Here is a 22,675-nt window from a genome sequence, read left to right as displayed (position 1 = left end):
ACTGCCTTGATTAGCATTGAATGGCCTTTCATCTTCAAAGTTTGGCTGCTTCCTGCCTGGGGGAAATACTTTGTTGTGAGGTGTTAACTGGTTCCTGATTTTAGAGGGTTTTTTTTAAATACAGTAGAGTCTCACTTATCCAACATTCTGGATTATCCAACGCATTTTTGTAGTCAATGTTTTCAATGCATTGTGATATTTTGGTCCTAAATTCGTAAATACAGTAATTACTACATAGCATTAATGTGTAATGAACTACTTTTTCTGTCAAATTTGTTGTATAACATGATGTTTTGGTGTTTAATTTGTAAAATCATAACCTATTTTGATGTTTAATAGGCTTTTTGTTAATCTCTCCTTATTATCCAACATATTCGCTTATCCAACGTTCTGCCGGCCCGTTTATGTTGGATAAGTGAGACTCTACTGTACTGGTAGCCAGATTTTGTTCATTTTCATGGTTTCCTTCTTTCTGTTGAAATTGCCTACATGCTTGTGGATTTCTGTGGCTTCTCTGTGTAGCCTGATATGGTGGTTGTTCGTGTGGTTCAGCATTTCTGTGTTCTCAAATAATAGGCTGTGTCCATCGAAATTCACAAGCATGTTCATCACTCTAAACGTTTAGCTCTATGTTCTCTTCCTTTGGGTTAGCATTAGCAGTGGGTTAGTTCCATGGAGCTGAGGCGGGAAGGCGGGTCCGGCACAACCTAACATGATGCAAAAGGGCGTGGCCAGCACTGAGGCGCGGCTGCTGCAGCTGCCTAGGCGGCGAGGAGCAGGTTCGGTTGCGATGGCAGCAGGGCTGGGTCGCTGAGTGAGGAGGGCGCGGCGGTTGCCCGGAGTGAGCCCTGCCTGCCCCAGGCCCGGCCCCGGGGCCAACATGGTGCCCTAGCAGCGCTGGGAGCCATGTCGGAAGCGGCCCGGAGCCTCCTGCAGCGCTGGGGCGCCAGCTTCAGGAAAGGGACCGACTTCGACTCCTGGGGGCAGCTGGTGGAGGCGACCGACGAGTATCAGATGTAAGTCAGGCGGGAGGAGGCAGGGAGGGAGGCCTTCTACTGGAGCTTGATCCTGAGAGGAGTACATCTACAGCAGGCATGGGCAAACTCGGGCCCTCCAGGTGTTTTGGACTTCAACTCCCACAATTCCTAACAGCCGGTAGGCTGTTAGGAATTGTGGGAGTTGAAGTCCAAAACACCTGGAGGGCCCAAGTTTGCCCATGCCTGCTGTAGATGCAAGACCAACAACTCTGTGCCACCCCACGCCTGGCAGAGATAGAACAGGTAGGGGGCACATCTATTTTGCCTTTCTAGGGTGCATCTACATTGTAGAATTGATTCACTTTAACTGCAGTGGAATCCTGAGAGTTGTAGTTTGCACTATTTGGCAGAGAAGGCTCAAGACCCATGGTTCTCAACCTGTGGGTCCCTAAGTGTTTTGGCCTACAGCTCCCAGAAATCCCAGTCATTTTATCAGCTGTTAGGATTTCTGGGAGTTGAAGGCCAAAACATCTGGGGACCCACAGGTTGAGAATCACTGTTCAAGACCGTGTAAAGACTACAACTCCCAGGATTCTGTCGCATTGAGCCATGGCAGTTCAAGTGGTGTCAAACTGAATTAATTCTATAGTGCATCCTAGAAAAGCAGCTCTGGGTGTAAGGGGGAGCATCAATAGGCTAGTTGCCCCCAAGGAACTGGGAATGCTTCTGTTTGATGTTTGATGTTTTGTTTTATGTCTGATATAACAGGTTGTGTTTTTAATTTAATTTTAGTTAAGTCATAATTTGTTTTTATATGTTGGGTTATCAATTTTTTATTATGGATGTATTGTTGTGTTCAGGTATTGAATGTTTGCCTTTTATGTTTGAAATTCGCCCTGATTCCCTCTAGGGAGATAGGCCGGAATATAAGTAAAGTTTATTATTATTATTATTATTATTATTATTATTATTATTATTATTGGGTTGTATGTTTTCTGGGCTGTATGGCCATGTTCCAGAACATGGCCATACAGCCCGGAAAACATACAACAGCCCTGTGATCCCAGCCATGAAAGCCTTCGACAAAACATTATTATTATTATTCAGCTGGATGGTTTCAGAGAGAGGAAACATAATAATAAAAACAATAATAGCACTAGTGGTAGCAATAATAATAATAATAATAATAATTAGTGGAAAAACAAAGTTTTGATCATTGATGTTGCAATCCTAGGCAATAGCAGAATTGGCGAGAAGCAACTGGAAAAGCTGACACAATATGAGGATTTAAAGATCAAACTGCAAAGACTCTGGCATAAGCCAACAAATGTGGTCCCAGTGGTGATTGGCCTTTGCCAGTACTTAAAAACAATCGGCGCCGACAAAATTTCCATCTGTCAGCTGCAAAAGGCCACCCTACTTGGCTCTGCATGCATTATTCACCAATACATCACACAGTCACAGATACTTGGGAACTGTCCGACGTGTGATCCAATAGAACAGCCAGCATAGTCAACTCGTTTACTGTGTACTAATCTTGTTGTGTATCAAATAATAATAGTAATAATAATAATACAAAGAAGCTGGAGGGAATGTGCAATCTGTAAGAGTTTGGTTGTGATGTCCTTAAGGCTTTTGTTTGGGTGGGAAAGTTGTCCTGCCTCCTGTGATGAGCCTTTGGTGGTGGCTCCCTTTCTCAGGTCTGGTTTGCTGAACACATCTAAAACTGTCAAATGAATGGAGCTTGAAACCACTTTAACTGCCATGGCTGTATTCTACATAATCCTGGGATTTGTAGTTTGATGAAGCACCTCCATTTTTCGGCAAAGAAGTCGACCTTGTGAAGTTACAACTTCCAGGATTCCATAACATTTAACCAGGGTAGTTAATGTGGTGTCAAACTGCATTAATTCTACAGTGTAGAATATGCACCCAAAGAATATCATATATCGCCATATATCAACAGGTAACCTGAATGCACATAACTGAATTGGGACTTAGGGGTTTTCAGTTATATTAATTATTTGCTGAGGAACAGTTGTTACTATATTGTTACTGATACTAATAAATAGAAAACAGCGAAACATCTGAAGGACTGACCCTCATAGTCATATTTTTATGCTTATATAATTTATTAGTTTTAAAACAGATGGCCACTCCAATTTCATATAAAGGAGCATGTAAATAAAGGAATACTGAGGACCCTATCTACTTTTGACAAAGCCTTTTCCAGGTCTCTTACGGCAAGTATATTGCTTGTCATAATATTATGGTGCATACAGTACAGTTGGCCGATTTTACTTTGCTCTACGGATCTCAGGATCCTCCAATGTAACTATGGTTAATGTCTGATAGACACTGACTACTATAGAGTCATGCTGGAGGACCTAGGGAGAACACTTCTCTGGGCATTTATACGTCCTAGGGATTGTTTTTACATTCTTTATGTAAAAATATAGTGTTCTATTTTCCCACTCTGCACCCGTAACTTCAGCAGATGCAGAGGGATAGCTGTACAGTGGAAACTCAGGCAAAGTTATACTCTGTGCATCTTCTCATCTTCACACTGCAAGGCCTATAAAAATAAAGTTTGAGACAACTGCCAAACTGATTGAATATTTCTGGAATGCCTGTGTGAGAAAATGGCCATGAGAGATGCGTCATATCCTCACTATCTTTTAATCATTTGGAGTAGGCAACATCGAGGACTTCAGTACATGTCAGCAATTAAAACATCATGATCATAGACACTGTCTGAATCAAGATTGTAGTCAGTGATCTGGTGTTATAAATAAACCATGTTAAAAGATTCTTTGGTTATGGTTTTCCATAAATCATGTTTTGAACAGCTATTAAACTGCAGAGTTTGGAGTTCTATATTTCCAGAGTTGCTTCAATTGCATCCTACTCCACTTGACGATTTTTCTGCCTTGATCTCAAAAGAGATGCTTTGTGAATACTCGCCAATGGAGAGAAATGACTAGTGGAGTAGCTCAGAGTTCTGTCCTTGGCCTGATGTTATTTATTAGTTTAGAAAGAGATGTGAGCAGTGTACCAGGGTAGAGTCCAATTTGGCTAATGAGGCTAATCTGATTCAAAAACCTGTTGAAACCACCAGGTTTTTAATTCCTTTTGAAAAGTGGGCAACGTGGGGGCCAATCTGATCTCTTTAGGGAGAGCATTCCAGAGCCGGGGGGCCACTACCGAGAAGGCCCGCTCCCTTTAAACACTATCAATAAAATCAGAATTAAAAGCCATTATTCATAGTCCATTCTTTGTTTAGAAGGCCAGTTCTTAAATCATTTGACTCTCTGTATGCCTGGCCGTATAAGAGGTTTTTAGTTGTTTTCTAAAAGAGGAAAACACGGGGGCTGTTCTGATCTCCTTCAGGAGAGAGTTCCAGAGGCAGGCAGGGGTGTGTGTGTGGCGGTGGTAGTGGTGGTGGTTGCAAATAAGGCCCTCTTTCGCATCTCTACCAGCCAGATTTGAGACTGGGGTGGGACCGAGAGGAGAGCCTCCCCTGATGAACACAGTGTCCAGGCAGGTTCCTATGAGGAGAGGCAGTCTGACACCATGTGACGTGCCCTGACTTGGTCTTATATTTTTTCTTCTTTAAAAGCCTGCCTGAATAAAACTAACAAAATTAATTTCAGCAGGGATCAATATAAGATACTACATGTAGACAGGAAAACTGAAATGCCTAGATATAAGATAATGACATCTGGCTTGAAAGCAGTACATGTGAAAATGATCTAGCGCTCTTATTAGAGTCCAAACTAAGCATAAATTAACAGTGTGATATGGTTGCCAAAAAAGCCAATGCTATTCTGGATTGCATTTAAATAATTTCAAATAACAATGTAAAAAATATGTAGGGTAATCTACCATGTTATTTTGTTTGAGTTGATTAATACTCTTCAACAAAGGCATGTCATATTCTGTCCTGTCAAGAGAGATTTTGAAATCTTTTTCGAAGGAGGGATTTATGTCTATACTTCTGCATCACTTCTGGTAACTTTCTAGCCTCCAGGTCTAATAGCGCCTATCGAAGGTCTTTTTCATCTATCCTGCCATTATCCTGTAATTGGAAATAAATTTCCTCTTCTCCCACATTGCAGTCAAAATTTTCAAAGATCAATGTTAGCAGTTCATTGCTATTATACGTCCTCTAATGCATTCTCCCAGAGCCAATTCAGGCATTAAGCTGACAAAAATTCTCCACCCTGGTATATATAATCCCATGGCAATTTTCATTGTTTATTTTTTGTTTTTGTTAAGGCTAAACATAGTGACCGTTTCCAAGTCAAAAAGATAAAAATTTTCACTCCCTGCAATGTTGATGGTTTCTGTTGAAATTGTTATTTTTCCTCCTGAGATGTTTTCTCAAGTGGACAAAACAAAGACCTAGTTGTCATCTTTGAGTTCAGGAGCTTATACCTCTATTTTTTTTAACACTGGGCATAAATATAATAATTATTATTATATTGATAAAACCAATGCATTTAAATAATTAAATGTTAATACAGCAAACAGCACACTTTAAAGGCTAAGTTCTACAAAGCATATTATGTTCTTCTGGGATAAATCATACAAATAAGTTACCATTTTTTTTTACTGTAGCTCACTTCCAGGTCACTCAGCACAGAAATATAACCTCAAAGTAACTAAATAAGTTTAAAATTGAATAGTATAAATAGCATGTATTTCATTTCAACACCCAAATAATTGTGACCAGGGGAGACATCTTTTTGCATTCTCCCTTTAAAATTTCTTCACACTGTACATTTTTTAAGAACAAAGCACAAATGGTGGTCTTACATACTGAATAAGGTCTATTAGAAATGTTGTAGTGCTTTCTGTTTCTGATTTGGATATGCTGGAAAAGAAGAGATAAATATTCCCAACTCCTGATCTGACCTGCAAAGATATTAATCTATAAGGTTTTGTAGAGAATACAGAACATTTTTCATTTCTGTTTCTTTGAATTGTAATTCAAATTCAAATTTTGAAACCCATCTGGAATAGACTGAAACTGAATTTTAAATTTTTTGTGATTGGTTTTAGCAGGATTGTGTGTTTTTGTTAGATGATGTTACTTTTGTTGTATGCTCTCCTATTGGTAATTGAATGTTTTGCTTATGTTGGAAGCTGCCCTGAGTCCTCTGGGGGAGATAGGGCGGTATATAAATAAAGTTTTATTATTTATTTATTATTATTAAATTATCTTTTTTCTTATTGATTCAAAAATTGGACTTGAGGGTGGGTTTTACTCAAAAACCATTATAAAATACCTCTGAATTATAAGTTAAACACTATAAATATTCCTTTACACATTACAAAATCAACATTTAATTTTGTTTTTAAATGTCTGATCTGGCAGTGGTGAAGCCTTACTTTAAATTGCATCCAGTTTGGATGACAGTTACATACTGCTTCATGGGATTGGCTTTTAAAATTGCTCAGAAGCATTAGCTGCCCCAATATGCAGGCAAAACGTTGCCTGAGGCTGTCAACAGGGATTATGTAGTTCCTTGTTAAAACAATTCCATTGGCTACCAGTCTGTTTCTGGGTACAATTTAAGCTGCCAGTTATGACCTATATAGCTATAAATGACTTGGCTGTCTAGGCAACTTGAAGACCTATGTGTTCTTATACAAGTCTATGTGGGGCTTGAGATCTTTAGAGAAGCACTGTTCCTTGGCCATAATATCCTATCCATCATGTCTGGTGGGAATGTGAAAAAGGGACGTCTCGGTAATTGCTCCCTAGCTTGGAAACTCCTAGAAAAAAATTAACTAGTTCCCTCTTTTTTATCCTTCTGTGGGCAAGTGAATACTTTTTTAAATTCTATAAGTCATTTGGGAATGATTGTGTATATAATGAAGATACTTCTAATAGTGTGCTGTATTTCTTGCCTTTTTAATGGATATGTTCTAAATTGCTTAGTTTAAATGTTTAGCTATAACATTTTGTATGTTTTTACCAATACATGTTTTACTTCTTGTAACATAGTTTAGGTTCTAGTTTGGGAAAGAGGTGGGATATAAATATAGTATGATTATTGTAAATTCATCATGGTATTCCTAGTGTATGTTGAGTGTAAGGAAAACATTCTGGGTTTACAAAATATGGATAGCTATCTAAAATTCCACATCTTCTGTTATGATCCTAAATGTTACCAAACACTTAATTGGGCATTTGTTTCTTTTCCTTCATTCAGATTAGCGAGGCATTTACAGAAAGAAGCACAGTCTCATCCTAACAATTCAGAATTCACAGAAGATCAAAAGGTACATAATGGTGTGTGTTCATTTGGTAATGGGATACTTTTTGCAAGCAGTATTTGAGTCTTTCTTTGCAGTACTGCAGAGAACAGAACCTTTTCCCATAAGGTTAATCTCTGGTGAAATGAAATTATATTGTTGGTCTGAATGTCCTCTTGGCCATGAAAACGCAGCCTCAGACCTTTCTGAATAAATCTTGTCAAAATTCTGTAATAAGGTTACATTAGGGTCATCATAAGTTGAAATGTTTTGAAGACACACAACAACAACTTAGAATTAAACATATATAAAGGTATAAGAAGAGTCACATTGGAACACACTAAAAGCTTTTCTAGACTTAACATTTGATGATTATGGAAAGCCCACCATGTGCCATTAAATCTTTCATCTTGCACTCCCGAGTAGCTGATATACAGGGGCATACTGCCTACAACTGGCGTTCATTAAAAATTTCCCCTGACCCACTTCCTGTGGACTGAAAGCAATGAAACTTGGCGCAGTTATTAGTCCTTCTCTACATACTGTAGGTGCCATTTAGGGACACACACTTCTCCCATCTTTTTAAGCAAGTGTAAACATCTCGCTTGTAGAAGTCGACAGGTTGCTCCAAAAGCCACGTTGTGACCGGAAATCAGAGTCTCATCATCTGAAAAAGGCTTTCCCGTCAAAAATAACTTCATTGTTGGAAAGAGGTGGAAGTCTGATGGTGCGAGGTCGGGTGAATAATGGGGATGCGGTAGAATTTCAAAGCCACAGGAGCATGCTTCTATTTGGGCAACATGTGAGTTGTGAACTGATGCATTGTCTTACAGTGGGCGAAAACCTTTGGTGAGCATGCCACGTCTCTTGGTTTTGATGGTCTCCTGCAATTTCCGCAGCAGTGAAGCATAGTATGCCCCAGTGATCATTTGCTAGGCATTCCGTCAATACTACTCTATGCTAGTCCCAAAATACTGTGAGCATGACCTTGCCTGTCGAGAGTTGGTCACGTACCTTCTTTGGAGGCAGTCAGTCTTGCTGCTTCCATTGCATCAACTGGGCTTTAGTCTCAGGATCATAGTGATGGACCCAGCTTTCATCCTAGAATCATAGAATCATAGAATAGTAGAGTTGGAAGAGACCTCAAGGGCCATCTAGTCCAACCCCCCGCTAAGAAGCAGGAAATCGCATTCAAAGCACCCTCGACAGATGGCCATCCAGCCTCTGCTTAAAAGCCTCCAAAGAAGGAGCCTCCACCACGGCCCGGGGGAGAGAGTTCCACTGCCGAACAGCCCTCACAGTGAGGAAGTTCTTCCTGATGTTCAGGTGGAATCTCCTTTCCTGTAGTTTGAAGCCATTGTTCCGTGTCCTAGTCTGCAGGGCAGCAGAAAATAAGCTTGCTCCCTCCTCCCTATGACTTCCCCTCACATATTTGTACATGGCTATCATGTCTCCTCTCAGCCTTCTCTTCTGCAGGCTAAACATGCCCAGCTCTTTAAGCCTCTCCTCATAGGGCTTGTTCTCCAGACCCTTAATCATTTTAGTTGCCCTCCTCTGGACGCTTTCCAGCTTGTCAGCATCTCCCTTCATCTGCGGTGCCCAAAACTGGACACAGTATTCCAGGTGTGGTCTGACCAAGGCAGAATAGAGGGGGAGCATGACTTCCCTGGATCTAGACGTTATTCCCCTATTGATGCAGGCCAAAATCCCATTGGCTTTTTTAGCTGCCGCATCACATTGTAGGCTCATGTTTAACTTGTTGTCCACGAGGACTCCAAGATCTTTTTCGCACACACTGCTGTCAAGCCAGGCGTCCCCCATTCTGTATCTTTGATTTCCATTTTTTCTGCCGAAGTGAGGTATCTTGCATTTGTCCCTGTTGAACTTCATTTTGTTAGTTTCGGCCCATCTCTCTAGTCTGTCAAGATCGTTTTGAATTCTGCTCCTGTCTTCTGGAGTGTTAGCTATCCCTCCGAGTTTGGTGTCATCTGCAAACTTGATGATCGTGCCTTCTAACCCTTCGTCTAAGTCGTTAATAAAGATGTTGAACAGAACCGGGCCCAGGACGGAGCCCTGCGGCACTCCACTTGTCACTTCTTTCCATGATGAAGACGACGCATTGGTGAGCACCCTTTGGGTTCGTTCGCTTAGCCAATTACAGATCCACCTAACCGTAGTTTTGTCTAGCCCACATTTTACTAGTTTGTTTGCCAGAAGGTCGTGGGGGACTTTGTCGAAGGCCTTACTGAAATCTAGATATGCTACATCCACGGCATTCCCTGTATCGACCCAACTCGTAACTCTATCGAAAAAAGAGATCAGATTAGTCTGGCATGACTTGTTTTTGGTAAATCCGTGTTGACTATTAGCAATGACCGCATTTGTTTCTAAGTGTTTGCACACCACTTCTCACCTAAACTCTCAATTCCTTTTCGTCTACCACAGCAGCAGCATTAATTAGGTGCTCTCTGAGTGTTTCTTTGGACTGATTCCTGGTTTGAAGTACTTTGAGACTTGACTTTATGTTTTGATCTGCATTTTGGTTTTTTCCGCAGAATGTCTTCTCTGCTGGATCATGGTTTTTCTGCTTGATTTCTCCCTCATATTTGGTATTCCTGCATTAATGTATCCATTTGTTTCTGGCTTCTTCAGTAGTCATCAAATACTATAACTCTTGTGGAGGTAAAATTCCTGAGAGAGACAGATATTCTTGAGTGCCTCCTCTGCCTTGGAGAGGGTCACAATGTTGGTGCTTGTTCTCACTGCATGGTCTTTACCATGCAAACCTTATGAAACCATTCTTCACCTCTTAAGGCATTTCTTTGGGCAAAGGCTCATAAATCTTTTGATATTGTTGCGGGGAATAGGGCTGTTCATACTTCAGGTTTTGCTTATGAAAGCTTGACCCCTTTACAGACTACATTGGGTTCCTTGATATAGGTACCCTTCTAATGTTCGCTCTTGGAGACTTCTACATCTGCAAAAGCTATTTTCATTATTGCCAAACATCTTTTGACTAAACCTGATCCCTGAACTTTCCATTAGGCTTACAGCTTTGCCTGCACCGAGGCCTTCATTTTAGGTGGTGATCAAATCTGTTTCTGGTCATTATTCTGATTGGAACTGCATTCCTTGACTCATGGGAGGTCGTCAGAGTTGGTTGTGCTGTCGGTTTCAAACCATCATCTGTATCACAAGAACACAACAAGAATAGAACCAAAGTGGATGGACCCTCTTCTCCTACTTCTCATACTTAGAACAACCCTCTTTGCTGAGAGGTGAAGCCAAGGTTTTGCCTCTAGTAGTCTTCTGTTTATAACCTTCATTGGACTAGGGGGATATAACCGCAGCTGCCACCTCACTTGTACCAGCTACAATGCCCACAGTAAAATTTTGGACAACTCTCTCAGAAGCCAACTCTTCTGCCATGTGTCAAATGTTGGTCAGATGCCCCAAACAAACATCTTCCTTCCCTTTGACTCCAACTGTTTTGGAGTTGGAAGACCAGGGGTTAAGTATTTTGGATTGACTACAATTAAGGACAGATGGTATTCAAGTGCGGAAATCTAGTCATTTGGCTAAAAGAACCATCAGGTGTGAGCACTTGAGAGATCTGCATAAATTTCCGAATTCTGGAATATCTAGCTGCTGGTAGTAATGTCGGTTTTTGAGCTGCAGCCTTGAGTATCATGTCTTGTGTCTTGAATCCTGGAAAGACGGACTGTACTTTGGATTGTGGAGTATTCCTAGAAATTATATTGGTGAGATAACTTGGCTTTGGAATATTGGAACAGACTTAAGGCTTACCCTCTTGTCTCATTCTTGCTTGGCTGATTGATTACTGTGTTGACCTCAGGCTGCCCCTGGACTACATTTGTGTGCTCGGTTGTTTTGTGGAAATGACCTGAGCAGGACTCCAATAGGTTCTCTGTGTTGTTGCATGACCATTAATCTTCTTTCTCCTCTTCCTCTGCTTCATAGAGTCGATCCCATAGACTAGTACAGTTGTTCTTGTAGTCTTTGATATCATTGTGTTAGGAATGAAAGTTGTTACCACAGGTATGATAGACATGGATATGAACATGAAATACTTGCCCTTGGAAATAAGTGTTTATTATTATTGTTGTTGTTGTTGTATTGATATCCTGCTTTATCTCTCCTGCAGGGGACTCAAAGCGGCTTAAGATGAAAGCATTAGCATAAAATTTAAAATATATATGCAAACATTAAAACAGCATTAAATATAAACTGTATTTAAAAAATCCAGTTAAAAACCATTAAAACATGTTCAAAGTAAAGACCACATCACCCCCTGACTAAATCTTAAGCACCTTCTTCTTTAAAAGCCTGTTTGAATAAAAAGGTTTTAGCCTGCCGCTAGGGCAGCAGGGAGGGGGTTTCCTGGACAGGGAGTTCCAGAGTCGAGGGACAGTCACAAAGAAGGCCCTCTCTCTTGTTCCTACCAACTGAGCTTGAGATGGAGATGGGACTGAGAGAAGGGCGTCTCTTGAAGATCTCAGGGCCCAAGCCAGTTCGTATAAGGGTATGCAGTCAGCCAGATAGCCTGGACCTGAACCATCTAGGTCAGTGGTTCTCAGCCTGTGGGTTCCCAGGTGTTTTGGCCTACAATTCCCAGAAATCCCAGCCAGTTTACTAGCTGTTGGGATTTCTGGGAGTTGAAAGCCCAAACATTTGGAGACCCACAGGTTGAGAACCACTGGTCTAGGTCTTTAAAGGTCATAACCAGCACTTTGAATTGTGCCCGGAAACAGACTGACAACAAGATTGAAATGGATCTAGATAATCTGTTTCATCCAGAAACCCCTGGAGTTGGTAAGTTACAACATGCTCCAAGACCTTGCTCAAAAAGGGGAGGTTGGATACTGGGTGACATTTATCCATTATAGAGGGGTTCAGGGATGGCTTTTAAAATATAGGTTTCACAAATCCTTTAGGCAAGTTGGAATTCTGCCTTGTTCCAAGGAGACATTGGCCACCATTTTCACCCACTCTGCCAGTCCCTCTCTGACCTGTTTGATCAGCCAGGAATGGCAAGGATCTAGAATACTTGTGATAGCTGTCATCCCTTCAAGGAGCCTGTCCACATGCTCAGGCTGCACAAATTGAAAGGTATCCATCAACACTGCACAAGCAGGAGCCAAAGTTGCACCCATTGGAACTGTATCAATAATAGCATCCAAGTTGGAACAGATCTGGGTGACTTTATCTGCAAAGTTTCTTACAGATTCTTCACAGTGGAAGGCTGAATGAGCAGGGATTTCTCCTTGAGGACCAATATGTAATAGCCATCTGACCACTTGAAACAGCTCAACTGGATGGTTCCTGCAGATGCAATGGTGGCAGCAAGGAATGATTTCTCTGCTGCCTCCATTGCCATGGAAATACCCTCTAGCCCGTGCTCGGTCAGATTCATTTTGAGTTCCCCGCCAACATCGCTCTAGTCTCTGTCTCACTTCATTGCCATCAGTTCTTTGGGAAACCAATGGGCTGGTTTGGCTCTGCTCTGCGAGAGGGGACGTTCAGGAGCAATTGTGACCACTGCCCTGGCCATTTCCCCATTCCAGAGGTCAGCCAGAGCTTCAACAGAATCGCCTGCCAAGGTGGATTGTGAGCATGCTCCACCATGAACAGCAAATCACAACTGCACACCATGTGACAGATTATAGTGTGGGAAAGCCCTTGCCAGAGCAGTTTTTCTTCTGTTGCCATACTTGGTTGACTACTTCAGCTCTGTTCAGCAAGCATGGGTAACTATAAAGGATCTCCTTTTTGTGATGCAGGTCTATTAACTCTTCTACTGATGAAAAATTGGAGTATATTCACAGAATGAGGCCTACTGCAAAAAAAAGGGGGGGGGGTTCAACCTTAATTACATCACATGTCTACATCACATTTTCACAAGTACTGTACTCCTTCTGCAAATTGACTTTGTAGAAGCTGTGCTGACTCCATTTCAGCAGTTTTGTCCCTTAATATGCCTGATGATTTTAAGTTTGCTACCACTTTTCACTGATTTACCTGGACAGTTAACTGATCTATAGTTGCTTGGACCTCAATCTCTATTTTAAAACTGGCATCACATTAGCTGTTCTGCATTCCTTTGGTACAGAGTCCAATCTTAGGGATCTGTTACATATTCTTATAATAAGATAGACAGCTTCACTTTTGTGTTGTTTTTTTTTAAAAAAAAAACCTCTCCGAAATCCCTGGAGTTGGGGAAGCCACAATATGCTCCAAGACCTTGCTCAAAAAGCAAGGTCTTGGACACAGGGCAATAGTTGTCTATTATAGAGGACAACTATTTGATTATTTATTCCTTTGTATTTTATCACTGAGGTCCTTATCCTCTCCTCCTCTCACTTCTACCTGCTTCAGAACCTCCTGGAAAGTTTAAATCTGGCATGGATATCTTTTCTGTATCCTCAAATTCTGTTACATGTGGTCTAAGAGAACTACTGTTATACATTTCTCATAATTTGTGTTATTGAATACTTCAAACATTGAATATTGAAACATATTGAATACTTCTTATGTTATTACTTTTATATAGTTTATGTTATTACTTTTATATAGTTGAACAAGGTTACTAAGCGTCACATTATTTCTGTTTTCAGGCTTATGAAGTACAGTAGAGTCTCACTTATCCAACATAAACGGGCCAGCAGAACGTTGGATAAGCGAATATGTTGGATAATAAGGAGAGATTATGGAGAAGCCTATTAAACATCAAATTAGGTTATGATTTTACAAGTTAAACACCAAAACATCATGTTACACAACAAATTTGACAGAAAAAGTAGTTAAATCTGCAGTAATGCTACATAGTAATAACTGTATTTACGAATTTAGCACCAAAATATCACGATGTATTGAAAACATTGACTACAAAAATGCGTTGGATAATCCAGAACGTTGGATAAGCGAATGTTGGATAAGTGAGACTCTACTGTACTGGTGTTATATTAATATTGTTTGAGTGCCATACTATGAGCTTGCCATTTGGGAAATACCATTGAAAATACCATCTGCTACAACTCCCCAGAGAACTTCTAAAAAAGAAATAGTTGTAGCCAGTGGGAAAAATATATTACTGATCTGTTGTATTCCATGGCCCAAATATATATGCAGATTGGGATTGAACCAGTAGTGATAACACTCAGTGCTATGTTGTGCTCAAGCTGGATGTAGCTAATAACTATCCTTCATTCTTTCTTTTCTAGCAATCTCAGTACAGTCCCTCAGCAATAGGGTGGGTGGAAGTATTTTGTCTAAAGATGGTGCTACATTATTTTATCTTATATTACTCGGAAAGTGAAAGTTTTCTATCTGGAAAAGCTTAGGGTGAAGAGCATGAGGAAGGGGAAAATTAGCAGATCAAGGACCCCTTCCCTTTTGTATAGAGAAGATATTGTGTTTTCTAAGCCTCTGTGGGATCCCTTTTGTTGAGCACTGCATTCTCATGCAGACAAACCATAAAGAATAAATGTGCTGTGGGATGGGAACAGAACTCCTTGCCTTGTCAAAACATGTCCTGGGGAGGCTCAGAAATAGTCACAGTAGGGAAGCTGAAATACCCTGTGACAATATTGGTTTATCTATCTATTGCCCTTCCTCCGAAAGAGCTGAGGAACAGACGTTAATACCAGATGCATTCCATCACTGATGATAACTATAAGTGACTACTCTAATTCAAGGGTTTGTATTAATCTTATGCTCCTTTTCTTATTTCTCTGTCTTGCTAATTGGTAGCATTTAATGGTTCTTGCTTTAAACCTCAAGAGATGATCTCTGAAAGCAATGCTTTCATTGGTATATTCTTGAATGGCAAGGGGTAGGTTTGATGGTCCTCAAAGTCTGTTACAACTCTTATGGTTTTGTGATTTTTTTTTTTTAATTTTGCGAGGAAAATCTAACTATTGAGAATAGAAATTGTGCCCTAGTAACTCGGAGACTTATTTTGCCAATGCCTTCTGGGTTTATATGGTTCATATGTTCAGGCCCAAAGATGGTGTTCAGATCTGAAAATAAACAGGTCACAAGCAGCAAGTAGATCAGAAAAGAATAACCCCACAGAGAAGCGCACAGGGTACAAGGGATGGACAAACACAGTGGATTTGGATTTGAAGTGAGGCTGTGAACCTTTCAGCAATATTTCCTACTTCTTTGAATGTAGGAAAAATGTAGGTCACATTCTGGTGTTCAAATGGTGACAACTCTGTTTTCCTTGCACTAGTTGAATCTCTTTTGTTGGCTCATTCCTTCTGTCTGATTACACCTACTTTCCCATTCTGTGGTTGTGACCTCTTAAGTCCTTGGCTGTTGTGGAAGGGATTTTTCTTCTTGATTTTTCCATTATACTTGTTTGTGTGAAGTCATTAAAATCTTGTTTTGTGACAAGCTAGCCATTATTGAAATACACATACAGCCATCAACTAACAAAACAATAGTTTTAATTAGTGACTTAAGCCTCTAACCAAGCAAAATTCCAACTGTACTATAAGCCCTTTTGTAAGAAGTCTGTAATACATTTGTTAGCACAAGCTTGCACAGCATAGCTGGTGGTTAATGTATCTAGTACTGGTTAGGCACTCTCTTAAAATTTCACTTTTGACATCATCGGGCAATGAAGATCCTCTAGGCAGAGCGCTTTACAAACTTTAATGCATTTACCAAAATGTTGATGTTTCCATTGTTGAAAAATGAAGCAATTTACTGGAGATAATAATACTTGGGGAAAATGTTAGCTGAAGTGTATTGTTTTCTTCTTTAAAAAAACACATTTGCATTGGGTGTGGTTCCTGAGAAACAGTTATGAATAATACTTGCTGGTATCTTGCCACCATTCAATAGATGTCTTCTAACCAAAAAAAACACCCTAATTCTTTTAACTCCAAGTTTCTCCTGAACAAGTCCGAATGTGTTATCATTCTTCAACTCTCAAATATCTTCAAACATGGTTTTAAACCTTTCTGCTTCCCAACAAAGAGCAGTTGGCAAGTTCCAGCTGTTGTAATGCTCTAATTTCAAAAGAGGAAACATGGCTGTAAGCATTGCTCTTAAGCCAGGAAAGGAAAGCAGGCTGATATCTTATTTACCTCTGACATAGTACAGCAGGGGATCAGAAGGAATGTAGAGGGAGGGGAAAGAACAAAACGTATTTATCTTTTTACATTTGTTAGTAAAGCTTTTATATACTATGATTTTAATTCATAATAGTTTCACACTTGCTTTTTTCTGTTGGAGGTGAGTCTGGTGTGGGATCATTTGCAAAAAAGGTATTGCAAAAGCTATCTAGACCAACACCCTGTCTATGCAGGATATAGATGTAAAGTATTCCCCAATGATGGTGTCCACTACTGTCCAAGGCATTCCATTTCACTGCTGAACAATTCTTCCTTTAAAGAAGTTATTCCTGGTGCTTAGTTGGAATTTCTCTTTCTGTTTCTCTGTGTGTCTCTGTTATGTCGTTCTTTCTTTCTTTTTACTTGCTTGCACTTGAATCCATTGGTTCATGTCCTAGTCTCTGGAGCCATAGAAAAAAAAAGCTTGTGCCTGCTACATGACATCCCTTCACATATTTAAAGATTAGCCATCTCAGTCTTCTTACTTCTCAGTCATCTCTTCTCCAAACTTGCTCCTTAAGCCATTTCTCATAGGGCTTGTATCTCTTACCATTTCAGTCACTCTTCTCTAGATCCATTCCAGCCTGTCAATATCCTTCTTGAATTCTAGTAGCTAGAACCGGTCCAGACAGAATATTCCAGGTGAGTTTGACTAAAGAAGAATAGCGTGGTGCCATTATCCCCCTCAGTTTTGGTTCTGTGACCCTATTGATGCAGCCTAGAATCGCATTGCCTTTTTTTTACTTCTGCATCATCCTATGAATCGTGCCTAGCTCTAATAAGACCCCTTGTCCTTTTTACATGTCAAGCCAGGTGTCTCCTCATTTATGCATTTTATTTTTCCTGCCTCAATGTACCTTACATTTATTCCTGTTTAAATTCATTTTGTTAGTTAATTCTTCTGTTTTATTATTAACAACAGCTCCCCAATCTGTTTAGGTCATATTGAATCCTGATTCTAGTCTCTGGAGCTTTAGGTACCCTTCCTGATTTGATGTGTTCTCCCAACTGGATACGTGTGCCCTCTATTCTTCCATCCATGTTTCTTATAAAGGTGCTATATAACACTGGGCCCAGGACAGAATCCTAGAGTACTCCACTTCCTCCAGATGAGGTGGAACCATTAGTGAGCACTCTTTGGATTTAGTCAGTCAATCAGTAAAAAAAACCCTCATCCAACAATAATATAATCTAGCCCTGATTTTAGTAACTTGTCTGTAAGAATAACATGGGGCACTTTATATAAGATGTTATTATACTTCTAAACACACAGTATTACACAACAGAACGCTCATGACAAAGTGTATATGATTTGATGCAGACATGTGGCCAAAATATACAAAATTGTAATGTGGCAAACCACTCTCGGAAACGTAAGCCTGTCTTGCTTACTATTGCCTATGTAATTTTAATAGTCACAGTGCTATCTCTTAACAAGACTAGATTGGTGACTGCAATCCAGAGCCTAACATAGAAGAGATTAGTGTTCATGTTTAAAGGCATTATTCTAATGGAATACATTGAATTAGTCAACTTTTTCTTTTTCAGAAAACCTTAGCAAAGATTGCAACATGCTTGGAACTCAGGAGTGCAGCATTGCAGGTACAATTTCACCCTAGTATTTTTAAATTTCTTTATGTATTTTGGTAAATGTAAAATGACAAAGTATTCATGAAAAAACTTGTCATATGGAGATATTGGGGCTGGGCTGTGGCGCAGGCTGATAAAAAGCTGCTGCAATGAATCACTCTGACCATGAGGTCATGAGTTTGAGGCCAGCCCGTGGCGGGGTGAGCACCCGTCAATTAAAAATAAAATATAGCCCCTGCTAGTTGCTGACCTAGCAACCCGAAAGATAGTTGCATCTATCAAGTAGGAAATAAGGTACCACTTATAAAAGTGGGGAGGCAAGTTTAACTAATTTGCAACGTTGGAATGAGGAAGTGAGGAAGTGTGATGAACCATGGGCCTTGTAGTCCTGCTCAGGACATTGTAATCCCTGATGAAGATGAAAACTTGGGTTTTTTACCTTCCCAGTCTGAACTGGATTCCTCTCAGCCAGATCTTTCCCAGGCAGATCTGGAAACCTTGCACCTGCAAGAAAGTTGTGCCCCAGAAGTATGTCAAACAACCCCAGAGCCTACTTCTCCCGTGTTCTTGCGCCGGGAGTTTTGTAAACAACAGAGAAGTTTGGATTCAGCTTCGCGCAGGAGTGCGAGGATAGCAGCTAAGAATGTTGCCAATTAACATTGGTTCTCGTGAGAATCTTTAAGGAGTTTAACATCTGGTCTCAGAGTTTAGCTTTCGTTTCTGATTCCCAGAGAATCGCTTTGGTGAGAAAGTTGGACTCTATATAGGTGTTTTGCCCGCGTAGCAACTTCGCGGAGTCAATTCGTCAGCCTACGGAGCGAGTTGTGTCTGGACAGCGCGCTCCGATTCAAGCCTCGCTTCAGCTCAAGCCTTGCCTTGCTATCCAGCCTTCGCCTTGCTTCCCAGCCTTGTTTACCTACGGACTTTGCCTTGTTTCCCAGGACTAATCCTTGCCTTGTTTCACGGATTTTACCAAGTTATTCCACGGACCTTGTTCTTGTTCTTAGTTACCTTGTTCCACGTTCAAGCCTTGTTTCAAGTATCAAGTTATTTCCTAGCCACGCTCAAGTTTTATGGACTAAAGGACCTTGTCATCTCCCCTCACTTTGCTTGGCAAAGTGAGTGTTTCGGTTATTGGATTACAACTTTGGACCTTAATATTTCTTATTGGACATTGCTTTTTTGGACTAATTCTGACCTTTCCTGAAGGGTCTAATTCTGGACTATTTTCTACACTTGTTTTTATTAACTTTATATATTCCTTCAATAAAGATATTAGTTAGATTCTGGCCTCTGTGTATGGTTATTGGTGCCTCTGCTGCCTGGGTCGTGACAGTTTGACTCCGCCACCCATAAGCACCAACTAACCGAGGCCAGGATGTCTACCGGAGCCGCGCCGGCTGGACAGCCGCTCAGCTACACCATCAGCAAGGACGAAGTGGACCGCATCCGTGACAGACTCAACGCGCAGGATGGAGAAATAAAAGGGTTGAGGGAGCGCGGAGTTCGCCTCCCGGCCATGGCGTTGCCTACCAAGTTTTCTGGAGAAGCTGCTAAGGTTCATGTTTTCCGCCGCCAATGTCAAGCTTATCTAGAGGCCCGTGATGCCGAGTTTCCCCAAGAAGACATCAAGGTGGCGTGGGTCTACAGTCTTCTAGACGGACCAGCGGCTAGCTGGGCGACGGCCCTGTTTGATCAAGCCTCCCCCCACCTAAGTTCAGCACAACGCTTCTTGGATCACCTTAAGGAGACCTGGGGAATCGAGGACAATTTGGAGGCAGCCGGTCACAAACTCCGGCGCCTCCTTCAAGGAGACAGACCCATGTCTCAGTACATAGCCGAGTTCCGCGTGCTGGCCCACAACACCGGCTGGAACGATGTAGCCCTCAGAGGACAATTTCGGGAGGGTCTCAACATTGAAATGCTGGAAGAAATCTCCAAGGTGGATCCTCCCCAGACCCTCGAGGCACTCATTGATCAATGTTTACGGGCTGAAGTCATGATTGCCAACAGGAAACAATGGGTTCGAGGCCAGGGCGGTAGAGCCGGGGCAAAACCCCCCGCTCCCGCCAGTGTTCAGCCACGTCCGGTGTGGAGACCCCCACCGCCAACCCCATACCCTAGAGGAGGCGAGGAGGTGCCGATGCAGTTGGGCAATGTGCGTCCCAGACTAGATGCCGCCGAGAAGGCCCGTCGTCAACGCTTGAACCTCTGCTGGTACTGCGGGAACGGGGGCCACTTCGCCAGAGAGTGCCCAGCCAAAGGGAAGCCTGCCGCCCGTCTTGCGGCGGCGTCCTCCACGGAGTCGAAGGCGTCTGAGCCGACTGGCACACAGCCGGCGGGGGAAGCCAACGACCGGGTGTAGAGAGGCTCGCCAACCCGGTCAAAAAATCCATCCAAGAGCCGCCAACCGGGGTCCTGTTCCTTCTCGTGGTCACATTATGGTCAGCAAAAAGGGGACCCGTCATGATCCACGCCATGATAGACTCTGGAGCTACCAACAATTTCATCGATAGAGAGTATGCCGACTCTCTGGGATTACAATATCATGATTTCAAGAATGCCCGTGTGGTGCAAGCCATAGACGGCCGTCCCCTCAAGACGGGCCCCGTAAGCCAGTGGTCGGAGCCCACCAGGATGTGGATAAGGGAACATATGGAAGAGATTTCCTTCTTTGTTACCGAGGTTCCCCATTTCCCTGTGATTTTGGGAATTCCATGGCTGACACTCCACGACCCTAACATCTCCTGGTCCAACAGAGAACTGCAGTTTGCTTCACCGTACTGCCAAAACCATTGCCTCGTAGCCAAGGTATGCCATGCCACAGACTCCGAGCCCATCATCACCTTGCCAAAGAAGTACTCCGAGTATTGGGATGTATTCAATGAGAAAGAAGCCGAAAAATTACCCCCTCATAGACCTTATGACTGTGCCATTGACCTGGTGGAGGGGGCCCCGATCCCGCGAGGGCATCTCTACTCCCTGACTGAACCAGAGCAAGAAGCTCTCAGGGAATTCTTAGAGACAAACCTTCGCAAGGGGTTCATCAGACCCTCTCAATCCCCAGCCGCCTCCCCAGTGATGTTTGTGAAGAAGAAGTCAGGGGAATTACGCTTGGTGGTGGACTACAGAGCATTGAACAATATCACCAAGCGGAACAGCTATCCCCTGCCCTTAATCTCGGATCTACTGGACCGACTCCGAGGAGCCAAGGTCTACACCAAGCTGGATCTTCGGGGGGCTTATAATCTAGTTCGCATCAGAGAAGGGGACGAGTGGAAGACCGCCTTCCAGACTAAATTCGGATTATTCGAGTCCCGAGTTATGAATTTCGGTTTATGCGGAGCTCCCGCAACGTTCCAGCATTTTGTCAACGATATTTTTCAGGACTATCTAGGCAGATTCTTGATAATCTACTTGGACGATTTTTTGGTGTTTTCCAGATCACAATCAGAACATGAGAACCACGTCAAAATGGTGTTGCAACGACTGCGGGATCATGGACTTTATGCCAAGCTAGAAAAATGCGCTTTTGATCTACAAGAGGTAGATTTCCTTGGCTACCGCATCTCGCCTCTAGGGCTTTCCATGGATCCAGCCAAAGTTTCAGCAGTATTGGAATGGCGGGCGCCAACTAACAAGAAGGAGGTGCAGCGTTTCTTGGGGTTCGCGAACTACTACCGCAAGTTCATTCCAGATTTTGCCCGCTGGTCCGACCCCATCACTAGCTGCATCCGTGGAAAGCAGCCTTTCCGCTGGACTGATCAAGCAGAGAAAGGGTTCCAGCAACTGAAGAAACTATTCACCTCCCAGCCAATTCTACAGCACCCAAATCCTGGAACCCCTTTTGTGGTGCAAGCGGACGCCTCTGATGTGGCAATTGGGGCTGTACTCTTACAACCGGTGGGAGATCACCTCCACCCCTGTGCCTTTTATTCTCGTCAACTAACCACACCAGAGAGGAATTACACCATTTGGGAAAAAGAACTACTGGCCATAAAGGCAGCCTTTGAAACTTGGAGACATTGGCTAGAAGGGGCCAAATTCCCCATTGAAGTCCACACTGATCATCGTAATCTAGAACATCTAAGAACTGCCCGCAAACTAAATCAGAGGCAGCAACGTTGGGCTTTATTCTTTGAACGTTTCAACTTCCAGATTCATTATGTGACCCCAGCTCAAACCAAGCAAGCAGACGCCCTGTCACGTAAACCGGAATACGCTGCAGGACGCAAGGAGACCTTTGAATCCCAACTGCTACAACCTGAGAACTTTGCCACGCTCACAGTGGGGAACACCAAATCCAGTCCCATTGGTTCAACTTCCCCTACTCCAGGACCCATCTGTGCTCAAGAAATCAGGGCTAGTCAGCAGGCAGATGCCTGGGCGCAGGACCAACTTCGCCAAGGTCTGCATTTTCCTTTTTCGCTTAAAGATGGGCTGCTCTGCTATAGAAATCATGTTTATATCCCACCCGGACCGGGCAGGGAAAAAGCGCTTCGTCTGTGTCATGACTGCAAACCAGCAGGACACTTCGGACTATTTAAAACCATGCATTTGATCCTAAGAGATTTTTGGTGGCCCAAGATCCGCAAGGATGTGGAAAAATATGTCAACACCTGCCCAGTATGCCAGCGCTCCAAGATACGAAGGGAGAAGCCCTCAGGGCTTTTGCACCCCCTTCCTACCCCATCTCGCCCA

General features: G+C 42.3%; 1 protein-coding gene across 7 annotated transcripts in view; it reads left to right on the top strand.

Annotated features, from left to right (window-relative positions):
- The first annotated feature begins 632 nt into the window (after nt 1-632).
- The window catches only part of aida (axin interactor, dorsalization associated), a 36,459-nt gene continuing 14,416 nt past the window's right edge, over nt 633-22,675 (top strand). Inside the window, exons 1-3 of one of the 7 annotated variants that reach the window (XM_062972429.1) lie at nt 633-1,016; nt 7,199-7,268; nt 17,933-17,986. In XM_062972429.1, the coding sequence (XP_062828499.1) occupies nt 907-1,016; nt 7,199-7,268; nt 17,933-17,986 (234 nt within the window). In that variant the 5' untranslated portion in view covers nt 633-906. Of the gene's footprint in view, nt 1,017-7,198; nt 7,279-17,932; nt 17,987-22,675 lie in introns of those variants that run through there. The other 6 variants (XM_062972416.1, XM_062972412.1, XM_062972420.1 and 3 more) reach the window with 6 other exon arrangements.

Source organism: Anolis carolinensis, chromosome 1 (genome assembly GCF_035594765.1).
Source record: "Anolis carolinensis isolate JA03-04 chromosome 1, rAnoCar3.1.pri, whole genome shotgun sequence".
NCBI lineage: Eukaryota > Metazoa > Chordata > Lepidosauria > Squamata > Dactyloidae > Anolis > Anolis carolinensis.
This window is presented reverse-complemented; position numbering and strand designations above follow the sequence as displayed.